This window comes from Leptopilina boulardi, unplaced genomic scaffold (assembly GCF_019393585.1).
Source record: "Leptopilina boulardi isolate dan_hultmark-lab unplaced genomic scaffold, ZJU_Lbou_2.1 LbouV2_269, whole genome shotgun sequence".
In the NCBI taxonomy this organism is placed as follows: domain Eukaryota; kingdom Metazoa; phylum Arthropoda; class Insecta; order Hymenoptera; family Figitidae; genus Leptopilina; species Leptopilina boulardi.
The window spans coordinates 414464-428994 of NW_026137828.1; the positions used below are offsets into that span (position 1 = coordinate 414464).

General features: G+C 26.8%; 1 protein-coding gene across 1 annotated transcript; it reads left to right on the top strand.

Annotated features, from left to right (window-relative positions):
• Positions 1–443: 443 nt before the first annotated feature.
• LOC127281479 (melanotransferrin) lies at positions 444–14486 on the top strand. The gene is made up of 9 exons (XM_051305200.1): positions 444–650; positions 3361–3773; positions 4420–4537; positions 4628–4807; positions 8485–8933; positions 9035–9199; positions 9277–9365; positions 9487–9827; positions 12312–14486. The coding sequence occupies exons 1-9, from the start codon at positions 578–580 to the stop codon at positions 12947–12949; spliced, it is 2466 nt and encodes an 821-aa protein (XP_051161157.1). The 5' UTR covers positions 444–577; the 3' UTR covers positions 12950–14486.
• The last annotated feature ends 45 nt before the right edge of the window (positions 14487–14531 follow it).

The following is a 14531-nucleotide window of genomic DNA, read 5'->3' on the forward strand; positions in this document are numbered from 1 at the left end:
CTTTTTTGCGCATTTATTTTGAATTTTTAAATAAAATTAATTAAGTCATTTACCACAACTTTGAGATCAATTCTTAAAATCATTGAAATTTATATTTGTATTTGAGTATTATTGTAATTATTAATTTTAATTTAATTATTTTTTAATAAATAAATAAACTTATTCATTTTGTTTTTTCTTAATTTTTTTTAAATGAAACAATTTAAAAAAATTTAATAAAGTTTTTAAATTTTTTATGTAATTAGTAATAAATATTAAATTATTACTAAATTATAAATAAGTTATTTATAATGAGAAATAACAGTATATTTAAAAATTTTCCAAATATCGCCTAGATTTAAAAGATCTTGCACCTGCCGTCTCACGTGAGTATTCATGAGAATCATTATTGAATGACGTCAAACTGTTCATCTATATTATGGTACTGAAATGAAATGACTGTAGCATGACTGTAGCATGAAGAACGCTGTGTACTGTGCAACGTTGTGTTGATGAGAGTGTAATAAAGTGTTGGGCGTTGTCATTTATTCATTGATACCTGCCTTTTTGGCGGTATTAATAAATTTTTTTTATAAAAATGAAGTGCGATTGGTATTTTGTTAGTGCTGCTCTTTTATGGATTTTTATAATTTTTATTCAAAATGTTCAAGGTAAGCTATACTTGCACTTAGTGTTAAAAAAACATTTCAAAATATTACAGAACATTCTATAAGTTAACCTTATTTTAACAAGAAAAATATTTTTCTTTTAATAAATAAATAAATTAAAATTTTAATAATAATTGAATAATCATTTTTCAAATATTATTTTAAGTTTTCAATAATTTATTAAATAAATTTTAGAGATTGTTAGATATTTTATTAAATTTGCTTCAATTATTATTTTGGAAATTGTTTATTTATATTTTAAAAATCATACAAAAATTTGAATTAAAAAAAAAAACAATTTTTGTGTTTTAAAATTTTTTAATTATCATATATTGAAAAGAATAAATTAGAGAAGAGTTTTCTAAAATTTCAATGTCTTTTAAGTGGGTGTGAGCTCTGTAAATGTATATATACATTACTTACTAATGAATCATTATTAAAAAAATCGAGTACTATTTTGTATATTCAAACAATTAGATGTATTTTGAATAAATTATAAGAAAATTAATTTTTAACAAAAATTGAAGAATTATGAACTTTGAACATTAAATCCAAATTTATATTATTCTTTTGAATTAAAAACAACTTTTTTAAAGTTTATTAATTTTTTCAAAACTTAAAAAATTTAAAAAAAAAAATAAAAAATTTTTTGATACTATTAATTCATTGACAATAAACAATTTAAAAAATCTTTAAATTTACTTAATGTAAAATTCAATTATTTTGTAGTTTAATTATTTTTTAAAATATAAAAATCTTTGAATTTGAAATAAAACGGTCAAAGTTTTAAAAATTTCATTAGAAAAAATAATGTAAATAAAAAGCTTATGTTTAATTTTGTAATTTTGTAATTTATTTTTAAAATACAATTATTTAACTAATTTATTATAAAAATATTATTAGTTTGTAATCTTTTTGAAGTACATTGTACTAAAGAGCTTATGTCCCGTTAAAAGTTAGAATAAATAAATAATTTGTTCAAAACATAATTGAGAGAATGTTCTTTATCCCTCAAAAATAATGATAATTGGTTTAAAATACATTGGAAAAAAAATTATTCTGAAATTAAGAACATATCTTTGGCATCTATTTAAGAATATTTAAATTAAATATATTAAGTTAAGTATATTCTACTATTGGAATAATACGAAGCTAAAGTACGCAACGTTTATATAAATGATTTTTAAAGAAATAATTTTTTAAAATGAAAAATTCTATAATTTTTTGCTTAAAAAATATTTTTTTATAATTTGTTGATTAATGAAAACTACAAGAAATATTTTTTAGGTAAAAAATTATAGAATTTTTCATTTTAAAAAATTATTTCTTTAAAAATCGTTTATATAAACGTTGCGTACTTCAGCTTCGTGAAATAATAATATATAGGATTTATTCTTATTGCTTCCTCGTGGAGGAAGCTTTGTAGTCCTTTCATTTATAAAAATTTTCAAAGTGGCGGAAACAAATTTTTCTCTATATAGAAACATGTTATATGAGATCCTGATCAATTGTCCGGATGTATGTATGTATGTGTGTGTGTGGATCCCCTTTTTGTTTAGAAGATAACTTTAACAGGTTTTAATAGATTTAGATAAAATTTTGTAGGCTTATTTATCATATTAATATCTCAAAACTGACCAAAGGTTTTTAAAAAATACCCAAAAAAAAAAATTTATCATCTTTTTTCCAAAAATTTTTTATTAATCGAAAAAATTTTTAAATAGAAAAATGTAAGGTTATATATATATAATAAATTCGTACTCCTTACGTCAAGATAAATCGATCGGTATATATAAAGTACCTATAGTTTTAATTTAAATTTAAAGAATTAATGAAAGTTAAAAAATCAAAAATTCACATTTTGGCTATAAAATTTTGTGATTATTTAAATTTAAGTTTATAGATGAAATAATTGTATTCCTTGCATGAAAACAAATCGATTGGTATATATCCAGTTTACATTTGAAGTAAATTTAATAAATTAATGAAAGTTAAAAAATAAAAAATTCACATTTTAGCTGAAAAATTTTGTATTTATTTAAATTCAAGTTTAAATATAAAATAATTGTGTTCCTTGCATTGAAACGAATCGATATAATTATTAGAAATAATTATAAATTATATATTATTTTTTATTAATTTTTAGCAGCTAAAATGTGAATTTTTGATTTTTTAACTTCCATTCCCTGTGGGCAAAAAACCATGTTCGTTCTAAAAACGTTTTTAGAACGTTTCATGTCCACCAAATAATGTTCTGGAACATTATTTGAACATCCATGTTCTTAAAATGTTCCAGAACATTATTTGGCGGACATGAAATGTTTTAAGAACGTCCTTAAAACGTTTTTAGAACGAACATGGTTTTTTGCCCACAGGGTTAATTCTTTAAATTTAACTCAAATCTATAGGTACTCAAATGTTTATATTATTATATTATTTTTGTATGTTTATTTCAATGTTAATTCTTTCTCCATTAGAATGCAAATTTTTTTGCTGATCGTAAAGAGGAAGCAAAATGTTCATGTAATGAACATCTGAATTTACAACTTATTTTAAGAATAGTATAATATACTGAATTAAAAAATAAATTACATAAAATATTTTAAAATTCGTGTCAAAAGGCTTAATTTTAGAATAAACTCTTTTCGGTGTAATGATCATATAACATTAAAAAAAGAATAAACAATTAATTAATAAAAATGTTTATTTTTAGGACAAAATGAAAACATTACAGCAAAGTGGTGCACTGTGTCTAAGGATGAATTTGATAAATGTACAGAATTTGCAAACGTCACATCACGAGATAGATTATACTTTGGTGCACATTACATTCAATTAAATTGTACTCATGCTTTTAATAAAGAAGAATGCATGTTTCTTTTGGATCAAGAAAAGGCACATTTAACTACTTTAGACGCTGGTGAAGTTTTTACAGCTGGAAGATATCACAGTCTCATTCCAATAATGAAAGAAATTTACGATAATAAATTAAATTATCAATATGCAGTTGCAGTTGTTAAGAAAAATTCTTTAACTGATGTTTCCAATTTACATCATTTACGAGGCAAGAAAGCTTGCTTTCCTGGTGTCGGTATATTAGGTGGATGGGTCATTCCACTAAATCAGGTATTCAAATTTTTATATACATGTAATTCTAAAAAGAGAATTTATTTTTACACAGTAAAACAATTTTCCTAAATGCAGTCGCATACTCTTACAAAATTTAACAGTATGTGATTGTTAGGTCCACAATATGGACCTTTGCTTTCATTTTGGGCGAATATGTCTCTCTTTTTAGTCGAGAATCTCGACTTTTTGTTGCTAATTCTAGTTCAGAAGTGACGGTTACCTTTTTACTTTTCAGTAGGTAGGCAAGAATTCCTACTTCCATTTGGAAGAACGTGTTGCCCAAAATGGTTTAAGGGGTAACATTAGCCAAACACTTTCAAAAAATCGAATTTTTTTGCTTAAATGTTCCCTTAGGGTGTTAGAAATAATATCCCATTAGTTTTAAGTCGATAAAAACATGGAACTATTTTTAAAAAATAATTTTCAGTAGAAAGACACATTGTGCGCTTATTTGAACCAATTTATTTTTAACAGGGGCTGACTGAGGTAAATTTTCTATCCGGGAAAAATAAATTTTTGCGCCCACCTCCTCTTTTATTTTAATATATAATATCATAAGAATATTATAACATCTACTTTATCTATAAATTTTAATAATACTTTATCATAATTTCCAATTAATTAACTACTTTTAATACTATAGCTAATAAAACATGGAGGAATGGAAATTCATGATTGTAATAATCATGTAAAATCTGCGATTAAATATTTTGGAGCAAGTTGTGCTGTGAATTCATTAATCGACAAATATAATCCATTAGGTAAAGTTTTTATTTCAATTAAATTTAAAAATATTTGAAATTATTATAAAAAATTGGAAAATTGTGTTAAGAATACTTTACGAATTTTAGGCGATAATTCTCATCAACTTTGTGATTTGTGCATTGGAAAATTACCTGGAGGTAAATGTACAAATGCAGATCCATATTCTGATTACGAAGGAGCATTCCGCTGTTTATCCGAAGCTGGAGATATAGCTTTTCTGGTTCATTCAACCGTACAAGAAATGACAGCAAAATTATACGAAAATTGTAAGTTTTTTCATATATTAAATTATTTCACATTTGTTAGAATTATCAATATTAAATATTAATGTTTACGGTCTTTTTTTATTTATTTATTAACATGTTTACGGATAGTGCCCCTTCGTACAAATGTACTTATAATTAAAATTTGAAAATTAACAAAATATAAGTAGAACAAAAATTAGGCGAAGATAATAACAGTCTAATCATAATGAAATACGAGGTCTCGTAGCTTAGTAATAAACATATTTAAAGAGATGCCATAAAAATTCAAACTTGTATGAAACTGATTTACTTCACTGATGATAATTCTAGATATAGCAGAATTTTGGCTACAATTTGTAACATGTAGAGTTTGCTTCAATAATTTAGGCGATATTTAATCGGTTTAATAGGAACAAAAAAAATTCATTAATGACAAAAGCGCAGGGCAATTTATAATGCATTTATAATTTTAAAAAGAAAAAGTAAATCGTTGTACAAAAATCTTTGTTTAATTGATGGAATACTCAAAATTCGCCGAAGGTCAGAATATTCATGACTGTAATAGACAAAAGGCAAGCCTGCCCGTCTCTCAAGAAAACGTAAAAATCTATTTTGAATACGTTCAAGTTCAATTAGTAGTGAATCTTGATAAAGCCCTGGCGGATTTGATTTACCCAATGTCCACCCCGCTGGGTGGATATTGGGTCAACATTAGGAATAACGTAAAAAAAATTGATAAATAAGCTAAAATTGTTCAAAAAACATTTTGTAATTGAGAGATGGACTTCTTAAGAGTTCACTTCTGCATTGTTTATGTTAAATTAATTGAGAATTATTTAATTATTAAGGAAAAAAGTGAAATTTGTCAAATCTGTCACTTTAGATATGCACGATACCTATAGCAAATTACGTTTCAATTCCGAACGGCGGAACGCGCGCCAAGATTTGAAAAGAGTTACAAATTTTAAACATTCATCAAATAGAAAATATGCAATTTTTTTCTTTATTTATAAAAAAAACTTAAGAATTTTGTTAAAATAATAAAAATTAAGCTGATATATTTTTCATAAATTTTTACTTATAACTTTTTAAAAAATTCTTAAATAAAAGATCAAAAAATTTAGTTAAATTTGTATTTTGCAATCATAATTTTCAACAAAAATATAATTTTTTAGACATAAAAATAAGAAAAATTAAGATTAAAATTTATTCAACAATTACAATTTTTTAACAAAATTCTTTTTTTTTTTAAAAAGTTGCAGAATTTTTATTTTATATTCACAATTCTTTAATGAAATTGTTTTTTAACACATGTTATAAAAAAATTAATCATTTATTTATACTAATGCTAGTAATCACTACAGTTGCAACTTTGTGCTCCCTGCATGCTGCTGCCATCTAACGGCGCCTGCAACTAATATAGGGCGATAGTTAAAAGTAAAGAAATAGTGATTATTAGTATTAATATAAATAAATATGATTTGCACCTGCTCCCTCTTTAACATCTAAGTTTTTTAATTTTGACAAAATTGTTCTTTTATTAATTGAAAAAGTGTTGATATGACATGAATTTATGTAATCGAAGTTTGCTGATGATATGTTAGGCGAAGAAATTGTAAAAACAGAATTAAAATGTTTACGAAAACAGTTCGACAACAGTTTTTTAAAATTATAATTTGCCAGATAACGTTAGCATCTTCTTTCTTTTTACCAATTTTAATATTTTTCATTTTCCTTGTGCTATTACTTGTGTTGTAACTACGCAATTATTCGTTAACTCGTAATGAGTATAGTATTTCGTGATATCAAATTGAAATCGAAAAACGCAAAAGTCGATAAAAGTACACCCTAAAAATAGCGCACTGCTCGAACACGATGTGACTGCAAATAATATCACGATATAATTACGATACTTGGCGAATTCAAGTTAAAGCCCTCTTCACCAGGAACGTCTCTTGGACTTATGTATAGGGCGAAAATGGAGAAACCTGAAGTGACTGGACTAGGCGAAGCAATGCATTTCAAACCGAACAAAAGCATGGCTTCAAGTCGATCTAAAAGCAAAAGCGGAATTAATGCTTTGTATAAGTCCATATCCGAACTTAAGCACTAAAACAAAACCTTTACAATAATTGCCCTGAAAGCTAAAGGTGACGTTTTATTCGAAATTGAAAAAGGTGCAAATACGAAAGTAATGTTAAAAGATTCTTCAAGGACCATACTGGTCAGATTTTTTTTACAGCTGATCGAATCGGTGACTTATTTTTCCTCTGTTGATGTAAACATCTTTTTGTGCGGTATCAAAATTTGATAAACACAAAACCGATTTCGAAATGACAAGTGCTCTTTTTGGTGACAGCAAATTGATTTGTGGTTCAAAGACAGTTAATTCATTGGGTGGTGCGCAAGTCGTTGAAAAGATCATCGAGTATAGAAAGTTCGTTGAAAATCGAACAGGAAAAATGATATTCAATCTGACAATGCAGGCAAGGTCGAAAATTTAAAAAAAAAAGAAAGGATTCACTATCGTTTGAGAGTTTTGTACACGCCACAATAAAACTTAATGGCAGAACGTAAAAATAGGACTTTGGTCGAAGCTGCACGATGCATGATGATTGAATTAGGAATACCATTCCATTTTTTGTGAAAAGCTATCAATGCAGCGAATCACGTCAGAATTTCCAGCAGAACTCCATATTAAATGTCTAATCAGTTAAAGGCTGTCCAAAATCTGTATTAGAAGACTTTTATTCAGAAGCATTTAGCAACTAAACAGTAGATTATAGGGTGGGTACTTGGTGAACCCAATAATACAGAATATAAAAATAAAAAAGATTAAGAGTGCACAGGCAGTCAGCGACGCGAAAATAGACGGTTTGCCATTGGGATGTATCAAATAGAAAAGAAAAATAAGATCCGTGATCTTGATGTTATTCTTTGTGATGATTTATCTTTTGATGATCACATAACAAATTTAACTAGTAAGGCTGTAAAGTCTCTTGGCTTTATAATTCGTCTTATTTTGATAATATAAGAAACATTAAGAGTACTTTATTCACATTTGTTAGGTCACTCATTGAGTCATTATCAATAATATGGTTACCGTATCAGCAACATCATATCACCCGACTTGAATATGTGCAAAATTGATTTCTACGTTTTATTGCTTTTCGAGCAGGTATTTCCTTTGACCTTTTTTCTCATGATTATAGTAATCTTAAAACGGTTTTTGGTTTATCTACAATTAAACAAAGATTTCTTTTTGTGGATTTGCTTTTTCTTATATAAAATAATTAACAGTGTCATTGACTATCCAGAAATTTTGTCAAAAATTAATTTTTTTGTTCCTTGTAGAACACGTATGCCAGCACCACTTTTTTATGTGCCTTTTAGTAGAACGGCTTATGGAGAGAACTCTGTTTTGAGAAGACTGAGTATAGGGAAGCGAATGGTATATGTAAAACTAATTTCTTCGAGTTTTCCATTTTTAAATTTATTAAAGTACTACGTAACCATATATTTCAAGATTACAATGTTGGCACTGCGGTATAATTATACTTTTTTTTCTTGTAATTTGATTACTTTTATAACATTATTATTCAGGTACCTACGTACTCAAAGAGTACAGCCCGTTTACAATTTCTAAATAATAATAATAATAAATGATAAATAATAATTTATAATTTGTTTATATTAAGCTCTACATACCAAAAACGATTATGAATTGCTTTGTTTGGATGGATCACGAAGACCAGTAGATGATTATCGAAATTGTAATTGGGGTGAAATTCCTTCACGAGCAATTGTCACATCTTCAGCAAGTAATCAATTTAGAAGAAAATTATATCAAAAATTTTTAGAGAAGGCAGCACGACGTTATGCGCCAGAAAAAAATAATTCTACTTATGATTTTAATAGTCGATCAGATGGTCGAGATTCTTTTAATAACTATTCTGGTGATGGATTTGATAGAAATCAGAGTAATGATGGACGAAGATTTGATACTGGGGGTAATTCATATAATGACCGAAATAATTATTATGATGATAATCGATACACAACTGAAACGCCTTACATTAGAAGAGTGGACAACTTCAATTTATTCGAGTCATCTCCAAAATATTCAAAGCACAATCTTCTCTTTTCCGTAAGATTCATATGCTTACCTATTAATTTCATAATTTTGATTCTTTTTTCAATTTCCATAAAATAATTGTGAATAACTGAATTTTTTTAAAATCGTTTCAGGATTTAGCAAGAGATTTTGTGTCATTGCCAGAGAAGAATCAAATATATTCGGAATATTTGGGAAAGACTCTTGACTTTATTTTGGCGTTGAGAAACTGTCCTGTTAATAGAATGAAAGTTTGTGTTACATCCGATGCAGAATTATCAAAGTGCATCAAAATGAAGGTAAATCTTGTGCTGACGGTAATAAATTAAATAAATATTTTATTTAAAATTAAATTTTTTAAAATTCTTTTTTGTAGATTGCTCTGGATGCACAATTATTGAAACCACAAATTATTTGTCACAAAGGTTACAGTCATATTAACTGCATGCGTGAAATAGAAAAGGGGTAAGAAATAGATAAGTTCTAATTAGTATATGATTTTTTTTTATTTTTCGAATATTTTTATGTAATTTCTATAAAACTATGGATTGTTTTGTTAATCCTACGATATTTAATGTTTATTTAGATTCGCTGACGTAACAGTATTGGATGCGAGTGACATTTACACTGCCGGTTTACGTTTTAATTTAATTCCATTTATTTCTGAAGTTTATAATCTTGGCTCTCCTGAATATTATGTGGTAGCCGTTGGTAAAGAAAACGACCCTGACACGGATTTAACGTATTTAAAAAATAAATACACTTGTCACACAGGAATTAATACAGCTGCAGGATGGGTGTATCCACTTTCTTATTTGCTTACCAACAGATGGATGAGAGGATATGGCTGTAATTCTATTCGCGCTGCTGCTGAATATTTCACCAAATCTTGTGTACCTGGAGCTCTCAGTACAGAATATAATATAGGTAAATGCATTTTATAATTAATCAACTAATTTATCAGTATTTTTATTTATTATAATAATTTATGAGTAAACGGGATAAAAAAAAATTTTTCCTTCCGTAAAAAGTACGATGGATTGAAAAAAAATACAAAAATTAACATAATTGTAAAATATACACGGAGAGAAATCTGCTGCGATTTTTGCTTGGATGAGTAAATTACTTTAATTACATGGCACGACACTTGAATTTTTAGCATAAATTCAAGTATTTATTGTAAAAATAGTTTCTAAGCAAAAAACACAATTCACGGGTGTTAATTTTGTATGAATTTCACATAAAAAATGCAAAGGGGACATGCCATAAAAGTATTAGATCCTCTCTTATAAAATTTGCAAGAATGCCATCTGATTTTCAGGTGGAATTTATACAACACAATCTTACCTCCGTATACACACAGCATTTCACACACACAATCATTGTATGCTGGTGATTCTGAGGAACGGAACGCACAATGCGCACGCCCGTGTTTTACTATGCGTTTTTAACCACGAAATTTAAAATAATTTTATTTAAAAATTTGTTTAAAATAAATTCTTAAAGTTATACATAATACTGTTATGTTATAAACTTTAGATGACGAAAATAAACGAGCACATTTTTTTATCACTTGAACGTTGAATATAAGGAACACGAACTCCGTAGCGCGCATAGATTGTGCGCCGTTCCTCGGAATCAACGCAGCATATAATATTTGTGTGTGAAATGCTGTGTGTATACGGAGGTAAGATTGTGTTGTATAAATTCTACCTGAAAATCAGATGGCATTCTTGCAAATTTTATAAGAGGAGGATCTAATACTTTTATGGCATGTCCCCTTTGCAGTTTTTATGTGAAATTCATGCAAAATTAACACCCGTGAATTGTGTTTTTTGTTTGATATACTCCATTACATTAAATACATGAATTCATATTTAAATTATTCCAGTCTTAAGGCACTCTCACACCTTTTTGGCTGCCTGCAGATTACCATGGCAACGCATGAGAGTGAGTGCGACAGAAAATTTAAAAATTTGAATATTCAAATTTTCTGTCTCACTCCCACTCGTGCGTTGCCATGGTAACATGCAGGCAGGCAGGCAGCCAAAAAGGTGTGAGAGTGCCTTTAAGCTAAAGTTGTATCGAAAAATGACTTATGAAATTAATAAAGACTGCACAAGCAAAAATCGCAGCAGATTTCTCTCCGTGTAACAAATCATTAAATAGTGTTATGTCATAATTATTTAATTTAAATTTTTAATTATTATTAATTTTTCATAATCTAGGAACTTATAATTATTCCCTATTCTAGTTCCTCAATTTAACTTAGTTAAAGAAACTAAGTTGGAGAGAGGATATTAAATGAATGAACAAAATGATAATTAAACAAAAGATTATTTATTTATTATAAGAATGATATTTTCTTGATAATTAATAATTGTTTAAAAGAACAATCATATAATCCTTCTTTTTATAAGGTTTTGTATTATTAACTTAATACGTGTATTATGGTGGGTCTCCAATTATCTTCTTATAACACCTGGTCTCCTAAGAGATGATATGATTAATTGTTATTAACATTTATTTTATACATAATTATTTGTTTTCATGTTTAATATTTATAAATAATTGTTTACCTACAAGTATTTGTTTAATTGCAAATACTTGTTTATTTATAAACAATTATTTATTTAACAAATTAATTTTACAAAAAATATTATTATAAAAGTCGTACCCTGTATGTCTATGACCGCTATAGTGGCATCGTAAAAAAAACATTTAAAAGTTAACAAATATGGCTGAAAATGGTTACTCAGGGGTTATCGGGGTTGCAGTACAGTAATACTGTTTGAAATAAAGTATATAATTTATTAAAAAAATCAGTTCAAACATTTTGCCTGTTTTTCACTAATGCCTAGAGGCAATTTTAATAAAATGATGGAATTTTTTGCATTGGGAAATAAAGTCTTTATAATTTCGCACTATTTGTTAAAAATATCATTTAAATTTAAAAAATGATACTTTTATTTCATAAAATACATTTATATTCATATTCTATTATACATTTTTTATATTTGTTTTTAGATTTTTGGGATATTTTTTTGTTACTATAAAAATACAAAATTCAATTGTATTTAATTCATAATCATTTTTTATTGAAAAATACATGATAAATTTAAAATAAAGAGAGACAAATTTATTTAGGAAAAATAGTTTTATTTTCTTTTTCATATTTTCAATGAATATTTCAAAATTAAATGCATAAATATTATACAAATTTTTAAATATTCAGTTGATAAAAATTAATATTTAATAGGACTATTGAATTCTTTTTTCTAATGCTGTAAAGCGTCTTATTTATAATATTGAAATATAAAAGAAAATAATTATTTTGTAAATAACTATTTTATCACTAAATATGTTATGTATAAAGTAAAGTGAGAATAAACAAATAATTTTTTTGCCTAGGTGTGCCTTATGACAATTTGTGCGATCTTTGTCATGGAACAAGTAAACAATATTGTCGAAGAGATCATTCTGAAGATTATTTTGGATACACTGGAGCTTTCAGATGTTTAGTGGAAGGTGGAGGCGATGTTGCTTTTGTGAAGCATACAACAGTAGCAGAAAATACAGATGGTAAACGAAAGGAATGGTGGGCTCGTAATACATTTACGAGAGATTTTCAACTTCTCTGTCCAGATGGAACTCGTCGCGGTACTAATAATTATAAAGAATGTAATTTGGGAAAAGTTGCCGCTAATGCAATCGTTACTCGTGGAGGAGAGGGTTACAACGAGACACAAGTCAATGCATATATTAATCTTTTTATTTATGCACAACAATTCTATGGTAGAAAGGAACAGGATGATTTTAGTTTTAGTATGTTTTATAGTGTTCCACCGTACAGTGATTTAATATTTCAAGATGCAACACAACAGTTGGTCATTATTCCAAAGGAAAAACGTGAATATACTGCATATTTAGGTCCAGATTTTATGAGAGCAAGAAGAATCGTTGATTGCGCAGCTGGAGCTGCCTCATTAACATATTCTCTATTGGGCTCTTTTACCATGATTATTTTTACTCTATTTTTTAGCAGATAAATATTTTTGATAATTTTTTTAAATTTTACACTTAATGACCGAGTATAAAAAAATGTTTGAGAATTAGTGTTATGGTATTTAAGAGCCAGTAGAATTTCAATATTATAATACTCTTGACTTCGAAAAATCGTATATATATCTATTTGAATCTCAAATTTTATAAGAGAAATTCTACAAGACTGTATTTGATACTGTACATATCCGTGTAATAATACCAAAATGACTTTTTTGAATTATTTCGATTTGCATTTTTCATTTAAGGTCATGTGATTATTGTGATTTCACATGTAAATATTCTCCGCAAATTTTTTCACAAAATACTGGCGTAGAAAAATTACATGTGAAATCACAACAATCACATAAACTTAAGATGTTTAAAAATAGTTGAACTTTGAAAATTCGCTCGTTAAATTTAAGAAGTAAATATTAGTGGAGATTATAGTAATATTATTGTTAATAATTATAACAAAACGTTCTGTTCCAATAACGTTTTTGTCTGCTTAAATAACGTTTTGAAAATGGTTCATGTTTGCCAAACGTTTTCGGAACATGAATCATTCTTAGAATGTTATGTTAACATACATTTTCGTTCTAAAAACGATTTAGAAACCTCATTGGAGGTTAGGCCCACTGAGAAAATTATTTGAACAATATTTGAGAATTAGTCTTATTTACACTTTGTAATGTTCTTTAAGATCATGTGGAAAAAAGTCATATTTTAGAACTCTCAACCTTTTTCTTAAATGAAAAATGATTTTGGGGTTAAAATTTTTAAGAAATTATGGAGATGGGTACAAGGAACATTGTTTTTCTACTCATTTACTATAATTTAACGCAAAAATGATAAAAATTGAGACGGAAGGGATTTTTATCAACACAGATCACTAAACTTGAACAATTATTTTTCGATCAAATATCAACTCTTTCAGCTACTGATACTCTCAATCAGGTGACGTCTGTGTATTCACCGTCATGTCATTTTTTCAAAATATGACTTTTTAAATTTATTTTTTTTTAATAACTTAACGCGAAGTTTTGTTTTTCCATGAGAATAGCAATGTGCATTGTACGTTTCTCTATCATCTCTGAAAATTTTAGCTCAAAATCCTTTCTTATTTTTGAGAAAGTTTGGTTTTGGTAAAACACATTTTACCATACTTGGTCTCATGGAAATATTCAACATGGTCTTAAAAAGATTTTTATACAAAATTATTACATTGTATATATATTTTATGCATATACATTCGTAAAGTACAATTGACTATGAGTCAAAAAAAAACTATGAACTATGTAGTTTTTAGATAATTGTAAAAGTTGTTAAACTTACATATATTGCGCCTTTTGAAGTGAATGCGATTTTTACTGATAAGAAGAAGATAGTTTCTAATTTTTAACGATATTTACTATAAAATTTTAGATCTGATTTTATATTAATTCCGTCCATTTTTAATATTTTCATAATTTTAATGATAATTAATTTTGATATTGTACATCGTTTTTAATATACTATGCCGTCCATGAAAATTTTTAAATAAAAAATTCTTTATATAGTTTCATAAAAAAGTTATTCTTCCATTTATTT